Here is an 8008-nt window from a genome sequence, read left to right as displayed (position 1 = left end):
TAATGTAAGAATTGGGTAATGTAAGAATAGAGTGTAAGAGTTGGGTAAACATTATCTCAGGAAACTGAAACCACTCGTCTTGAGAAGGATTTTTCCGTGTGGGTCAGTGGTTGAATGTCGATCTATGAACCAGGAAGTTAAGGATGGATTCCCAGTCAGGACATGTGCCCATGTTGTGGACCCCATCCCCAGTTGGGGGCCTGAAGGAGGCAGCCGATCAATGATTCTCTCTCATGTTGCTCTCCCTCGTGCTTCCTCTCTAAAATCAATAAAAATATATTTTTTAAAAATTCTTCAGATTTGGAGGGAATGAAAGAGCATAGCAAAAGGAGGCATAATCCTATATAATCCTATATAATAAAAGGGTAATTTTATTTTTTTTCCCCTATCATTTGTAGCAGTACTTAGTGTCCAACAGAAACCACTCCATCTGTTAAACAACATCTCTTGACTGCAAAGCTTCTCTTACTGTTGGTGGATAATGGACAAAAAACTCTGGGGAGGGAGGGCATGTATGGGAGTGGGGGGGGGGGGGGTAAGTAATGGTAAGATATATACAAGCCGAAACCGGTTTGGCTCAATGGATAGAGCGTTGGCCTGCGGACTGAAAGGTCCCGGGTTCAATTCCGGTCAAGGGCATGTACATTGGTTGCGGGCACATCCCCGGTAGGGGTTGTGCAAGAGGCAGCTGATCGATGATTCTCATCAATGTGTCTAACTCTCTATCCCTCTCTCTTCCTCCCTGTAAAAAATCAATAAAATATATATTTTTTAAAAAGATATGTACGCATGTAATACCTTAATTTAAAAAAATGAAAAAAAAGATAATGACATGGACAGTCACTATCACCGTGGCAACAGTGCTAAAAGGGTAATATTGACCCTAACAGTGGAATGACCAGGAACGACCAGTCGCTATGACGCGTACTGACCACCACGGGAGCAGATGCTCAATGTAGGAGCTGCCTCCTGGTGGTCAGTGTGCTCCCCCAGGGGGATCTCCGCTCAGCCACAAGCAGGGCTGATGGCTGCCAGCACCAGGGCAGGGGCAAGAGCCTCTCCCACCTCCCCAGCAGCGCTAAGTATGTCTGACAGTGGCTTAGGCCCACTCCCACAGAGGGATGTCTGACTGCCAGCTTCGGCCCTATTCCAGGGAGCAGGCCTAAGCCTGCAGGTAGACATCTCCAGAGGGTCCTGGACTGCAAGAGGGTGCAGGCTGGGCTGAGGAACAGCCCCCCTCCCTCCTCAAGTGCACAACTTTTTGTGCACCAGGCCTCTAGTTGAATTATAAAGCTGGGAGGGATCTTAATGATTCCCTCAATTCATAGATGAGAAAACTGAGGCCAGGAGAGGTAAAGTAAATAGGGCAATTAACATGAAGCCACCCCAGTGTTAAGCCAGTGACTTTCTACCTTTATTCCTCCTCCTCCTAACCTTGCTTCTCCACCTTTTAAAGGCCAATAGTAGGACTTATGTACCAAGCACTATGAAAGAATTACGTTGTTCCTCATAACAACCCTTTGACAGTCATTTTTTAAAAGTTCATTTTACATATGTAAAACTGTGCACAGGAAGGAGGCAGGAAGTAAAACCGAGTTAGGAAATGAAAGAGGCCACTACATCATCCTATATAATAAAAGGCTAATATGCAAATTGTCTCCTCCACCAGGAGTTAAACTGGGAGTTCACGCCAGCGGTGGGCCAGCCAGCCAACCACCCATGGCCCCTCCCCCTCCCCCCATAGACCATCCCCACTCCAATTCGGGGGTGGGGCCAGCTGGCCAATCTCTGAGTTCCCTCCCCCTAGCCAGCCTTACCCAATGGGTCGCCATCCAGGTGGGCTGGAGGGACCCCCATCTGTGCACGAATTCAAGAACTGAGCCTCTAATATTTCAGAAAACTGTTACATGTTTAGATAGAACTTTGCTAAAAACATTTGGGCTTTTCCTGTCATCTTGAACCTGTTACCTTTTTCAGACATAATTTTCCCACTGATTTGCAAAAGGGTAAACAATGTCTTAAATTTGAGAGTTGGCATCTAGGATTAAACAATATTATCTTTACAGAAAAAAAATTCGATGCATGTGTTTTCCAACGATCACAAATTTTAAAAAAATAAATAAGTAAATTTTAAAAAAGGAGCGTTCACCTAATTATAGTAGCAGAGGCAATATCTTGCAGTAAAGACTACACTTCCCATCGAACATTGCGCCCTGATAAGTACTTCACCCTCTATCACTGGACCAAAACGCTAGCCCAATGCACCTCGGGAATTGTAGTTTTATGATAGCCCAACCGTTTCAACGGCCGGGGAAGCAAATACCGGAAGTGCCGGCCCTGAGAGGTGGAGTCCCGGCGGCGGCGGCGGCGGCCGTTGCCTGGAGCCCGCGCTGTCGCTGGAGACTGATAATATGGCCGGGAGGAGGAGGAGGAGGCGGCGGTGGACCGAGCTGCTCTCTTTCAGTACCAGTTGAGCCGTCGGCTTCCTGACAAGGCCCGTGGTGAGGGAACGAAAAGTCCCAGGGCCGTGGGAGATGGGGTGTGCACGTGCTGAGGGGGCTTCACTCCGAGGGTCCCAGCGGCGAGACCACGGGCGAGGCCGAATTAATTGGTGGAATTGGCGCCTGTGGAGCTGGGGGCGGGCTCCGTACGGAAGCGAGCGCCGTGCCGGGCTCCGGGCCTCGATCCCCCGGAAAGGCGCTGGTGCGGAGGCGGTGCCCGGGCGCCGGCGGCCGCGGGCGCGGCGGTGATGCTCGGATGCTGGGGATGGAGCCTCATCACAGGAGCGCGGGGAGGTGGGCGTGGGGCGCTGGGGCGGGAGCAGAGGGTCCGGGTTCGTAGACCCCGGCGCGAGCTGGAGAGCCACCTCCTATGGACAAAACTGGGCCTTTTTTCTTCTTCTCCTGCGGTGCTGGCGAGGGAGGGGGTCCCTGGGTGTGCACTGGGCATTTCTGAACGGCCATATAGTAGTTAATGCCTCTGCTACTATAATTTATTAAAATGGACGCTCCCCCTTTTTTTTTTTTTTTTTTTAACTAGGGCTCTCTGGGACCAGGTAGTTCCCACTCTTTGCTTCTATCTGGTGTTGATCCCAGTTCCCTGTCTCTAATTGAGGCCAAAGGCAGATGCTAGAGGTGGATGTCATGGGGGAAGGATCTGGAAGGAAAGAGCCTAAGGAGGACGCCGTTGTCCGGCTTTCCACGTTTATAAGTGACATTTGAGTCTTAACCAGGAACCAAGCACTGCCACTGCCTTCCAGTTCATAATGTAGTGATAAACATCATCATCATATCATCATCTGCACAGTAAAAGCAGCCCCGATTTATTGACGCTTTCTGCATGTCCTGCAGGATACTGATTTCCAAACGTGTGTTAGTTCATCGAACCCTCACAGAATTCCTTGGAGACAGATGAGGTTTATCCCTACTTTACAGAGGATTCTGAGGCCTAGAGATGGAAAGAGAATTGCCAAGAACTCACAGCGATTATGTGCCTGAGAAATCTTGCCCTTTATTGCCTCCAAAAGAAGTGTATGTCTTGGGGAGGATTGGTGGTTTCAACAACCAGCTAGCATCTGAAAGCAAAGCCAGATCAGTTCTGTGTTACTTTGACCATCCCCTTCCATGACTTTTCTGGCAGAGCACTGGTGAGGGGCGGCTAGCCTAGCCAGGAGTCTGGGGTTTGCAAAGAGGCTTACTTGAAGAAGGGTCGTGGTATAAATGGAGAAGACAAGGCATGTCTGAACTTGATGCAGCTGGCAAATCATTAGCTCAAGTGGGCCAATAATGCCCAGTGGCAAAATGTGGGGCAGTAGATTTGTGGTTGGAGTGGCCTTGTAGTCAAGGCTCCCTTAAAATAAAACCCAGCTGACAGAGATAATTGTGTTGTGAGAAAGGAAGTGCACTCTTGCTTAATCATAGGATACGGATGCTCACTTTTTGAATGGGTTGCCTTTGCAACTTAGAGGTCCCAGAGTCTTTGAAAATCCATGAAACTACCATTCTCCAAAGTCCATCCTGCCTTACTATCTTTTTTTCTTTTTTTTTTTTTTGTTTACATTATTGTTTGAGATCATTACCCTAATTTATTTATTCAATACTTTTTATCAAGTGATACTGTGTGCCTACACTGTTCTCTGTCATGGGGATTCAGCTGTGAGCAGGACTCAGAAAGTACCTGTGCTTATGGAGCTTACGATTTGGTGGAAGAAGACAGACAAAAGCCAAGAAAATAAACAAGATAATTTCAGATAGTGGTAAGTGCTATGGACATTGGGAAGCAGCAGTGTAATGTGGCAGTGACTGACACAGGGTTAATTTAAAGGGACAGCCTTTTTTTTTCTTTTTTTTAAATATATTTTATTGATTTCTTACAGAGAGGAAGAGAGAAGGACAGAGAGCCAGAAACATCGATGAGAGAGAATCATCCATCAGCTGCCTCTTGCACACCCCCTACTGGGGATATGCCCGCAACCAAGGTACATGCCCTTGACCGGAATCGAACCCGGGACCTTTCAGTCCGCAGGCCGACTCTCTATCCACTGAGCCAAACCGGTTTTGGCAAGGGAAAGCCTTTCAAAGGTGGAGACCAACAAGCTGAGACTGAAGGGATCATTTGGTGATTTCCATAATCTTATTAGCACTTGTATTGGGATATTTTATGCATTATCATGTGCCATAAATTAACTGTTATAATAAGTTACTGTACATCTGCAATATGTATGGCATGCATGTACAGTTTAAGGGCATGGATTTAACTTTCTGAAACAATGAGGCATATCTATATGATGTTGAAAGAAAAATAAAACTATTTCCATGAAGCTATTTTATTTCCTTAAATTTCCCAGACCTTTAGAATGGAATTTTATGCTTTCATAGGAAATATGTTATATTGATTACATGAGATATATTTATGTTCCCGGTAATGCTGGATGCATAAATTATGTTAAAAAATATTTTGAAGTATTTTAGAAGATATGGGGTTATTTGAATTTCTCTTATATCTTAGCTTCTGCATATTTGTTGTTAACACATCATAATATGGGTTGAAATTTAGACTAAACATTGAGGTATTGTTAAGGTGTTGGTTTTGTTTTTTACTTTTGCTTGTTTTATGAATAGTAAGTTTGGAAAATAACCTCATTCAATTCAAGAGAACCATTTCTCTGAAATTAAACTCTCACTTTGCATAAGTTAAATATAGAAACAAGTAGAATTGATGGGATCGTAGGAAGAAGTTATTCAGACTACCAGTTGATCAAAAATAGCAACATATTTTTTATCATCTAATCCTAATTTTGAATATGCCTTTTCTTCATTTCTAACTGTGCTATATTTTGTCCCTGACACTTTAGTGTACTGAATTTTTAAGTGCCTTGAGACTTAGGACAGTATCATATTTTATCTTATTTCATCTTTGTATATCCTACATCATGAATTGAATTTCCCTACCCTCTTTCTTTTTTTGTTAATTAATGAATTGCTTTAAAATGAACACTTAAAGGAACATTATTATATTAGTTTTTCTGATTTTATAGTTCATTCCTTTGTTGGTTAGGAGTCTCATGATGTCTCTTTTTTTATTTTTTCTTGTTTATTTAAAGGAAACAGTGTTGGACATAAAGCTATGGAAACAGGCAATCAAATATTTAACACTTGCTTGATGAATGAATATGGTGGCTAATCCTTCCTGGTTACCTTGTATTTCCATAGCCACCATGGCAATTTCCAGAAATTGTGAAATTACTGGGCTGATTATTTTAAGTAGTTCGGCAATGGTTCCAATTTTCAATAATAAAATAGAATTATTATGAGAGTCAATAGGTTTTCTGTTTTCTACTGCTGACTGACTTGGCTAGTAATGATGGAGTCATAATATATTTTTTAAATATACAAGTAATAGACTTTGAACTCCATGATAGAAAGAGAATTTTTAAATTCTGTGTTTCTGGGTACCTTTGCATACTTTAGTTTTTCTTGTGCTGTGTAGCTAAGTCCTGCTAAAGAAAATATAAAGGTATTCTATTTTATAACCTAAAGTTAGTAAAGCAGTAGTGAACTTTATGTCTTTCAAGTAGGTTTCACTAGTAAAGTTCTTAATACTTTTCTACACTAATCACATTTAAAGATTGATTTGCATGCAAATGTTCAGAAATATTTACTATGTGATGTAAGCCTTAACTGGGTAGAATCTTGAGCCACTTAACTTATACTTAAGAATTAGCTCCTGCCGAAACCCGTTTGGCTCAGTGGTAGAGCATTGGTCTGCAGACTGAAAGCTTCCAGGTTCAATTCCAGTCAAGGGCATGTACGTTGGTTGCAGGCACATCCCTAGTAGGGGGTGTGCAGGAGGCAGCTGGTTGATGTTTCTCTCTGATCAATGTTTCTAGCTCTCTATCTCTCTCTCTCCCTTCCTCTCTGTAAAAAAAATCAATAAAATATATTGTTTTAAAAAAATGTGCCAGTGCAACAGTGAAATTGAATCAATTTCCTTCTTTAAAAAAAAAAATGAATTAGCTCCTGATCAGTGAAAATTTTTTGAGAAGGCCAGTTCTAGGAATTGTGAATTCTAGGAATATTTTAGTGCTCAAAAAAATTTGCCAAATAATTAAGATCTACTTTTCTCAGCCCATGATATTTTTCTCTTTTGCAGTGTGGTTGTGGGAAGATGGAGGAATATGAGAAATTCTGTGAGAAAAGTCTTGCCAGAATCCAAAAGGCATCATTATCCACAGAGAGCTTTCTACCGGTTCAGTCTGAAGGCATTTCACTTATTCGCTTCCATGGAGTGGCTGTGCTTTCTCCACTGGTAAACATTCTTTGATTTTAAATAACCTTTTATCTATAGTGAGCCATTAAGGCACTTGACAGGAAAAATGAAAGAAAGGCTTATAAACTTTAAAAGATGCCTAATTTATTTATAACTAAAGAAATACAAATGAACTAGCTTTTTTTTTTTTTGCCTATTAGGTTGGCAAAGATCTGATAGGACCTAATATTCCTTAGGTTGTGGTGAAAGAACACTTTTGCTGAGAGAATCAGTTGATATTTATTTTTTGGTGAGCAATTGGGTAGTGTTTATCAGAATTTAAAAGTGTATATAACCTTTGACTCAGCAATACCATTTTGGGGATATCTTACCATTATGTTCTCATCTAAGTGTCCAAAGAAATATTCATAAGGTTATGGTAGCTTTCTTTAAAATAGCAAAAGACTAATGAACAACCTGTCCATCAGTAGTGGACTAGTGTAACTGTGATTCATCTTATAGAATCTCCTACAATGAGTACAGTAGACCTAAATGTGTGGGCATGGAAGGATCTCCATGAGCTACCATAGTCACTGCACACAGCATGCTCTTGGAGACAGTGTGGAATAGTGGCTTAGAGTCCAGCAGTGGTGCCTCTGGCCTGGGTTCAAATTATTGCTCTGCCACTTACCTGCTTTGTGAACTTGCAGGTCCATTTTCTTTATTTGTTAAATTAGGATAAAAATAATGCCTACCTCATAGGACTGTTTTGAGGATTAAATGAACTAATACATTTAAAATGCTCAGAACAGTATTTAGATCATAGGAGGAACTTAATATATGTTAACTATTTGGATTTTTAAATAAGGATATTGTATTCTTTCTCTGGAGAGGGGTAAGGAAATAGGATGAGAGGAAAGACACATTTTTCATCATAAACCCTTTAAATGTATGGGATTTTATGTCAAAAATTAATATGATTGAAAGAGAATTCATTTTTTATTGTTTTTGTATAACAATAGTTAGATCAGTATTTTTGTAATGAAATTTTCAACATTCAGAAAAGTTGTAAGGGTAATACAATGACTATCACTAGTTAGTTTCAACAGTTTTTTAACATTTTGCCATCTTTGCTTTATCATGTGTATGATCTTGTGTGTGTGTGTGTGTGTGTGTGTGTGCATGCGTGTGCATGCATGTGTATATTTACCTACTCTTTTTGTCTTATTGCTGAACCATTTGAAAATTGCAAATATATGAC

At 41.5% G+C, this 8008-nt stretch overlaps 1 protein-coding gene and 1 non-coding gene across 11 annotated transcripts in view; one reads left to right on the top strand and one right to left on the bottom strand.

Annotated features, from left to right (window-relative positions):
• Nucleotides 1-390: 390 nt before the first annotated feature.
• LOC118703993 lies at nucleotides 391-647 on the bottom strand. Its single transcript, XR_004983231.1, has one exon. It is a non-coding gene; the product is annotated as a small Cajal body-specific RNA 13 (non-coding RNA).
• A 1639-nt stretch (nucleotides 648-2286) lies between these two features.
• CCP110 (centriolar coiled-coil protein 110) overlaps nucleotides 2287-8008 on the top strand; it is a 29016-nt gene continuing 23294 nt past the window's right edge. For 2 of the 10 annotated variants that reach the window (XM_045571252.1, XM_045571249.1), the window contains exons 1-2: nucleotides 4448-4477; nucleotides 6652-6807. In XM_045571252.1, the coding sequence (XP_045427208.1) occupies nucleotides 4463-4477; nucleotides 6652-6807 (171 nt within the window). In that variant the 5' untranslated portion in view covers nucleotides 4448-4462. Of the gene's footprint in view, nucleotides 2517-2687; nucleotides 2796-4110; nucleotides 4256-4445; nucleotides 4478-6651; nucleotides 6808-8008 lie in introns of those variants that run through there. The other 8 variants (XM_036409495.2, XM_036409496.2, XM_045571251.1 and 5 more) reach the window with 8 other exon arrangements.

Source organism: Pipistrellus kuhlii, unplaced genomic scaffold, assembly GCF_014108245.1.
Source record: "Pipistrellus kuhlii isolate mPipKuh1 unplaced genomic scaffold, mPipKuh1.p scaffold_m20_p_4, whole genome shotgun sequence".
In the NCBI taxonomy this organism is placed as follows: Eukaryota; Metazoa; Chordata; class Mammalia; order Chiroptera; family Vespertilionidae; genus Pipistrellus; species Pipistrellus kuhlii.
This window is presented reverse-complemented; position numbering and strand designations above follow the sequence as displayed.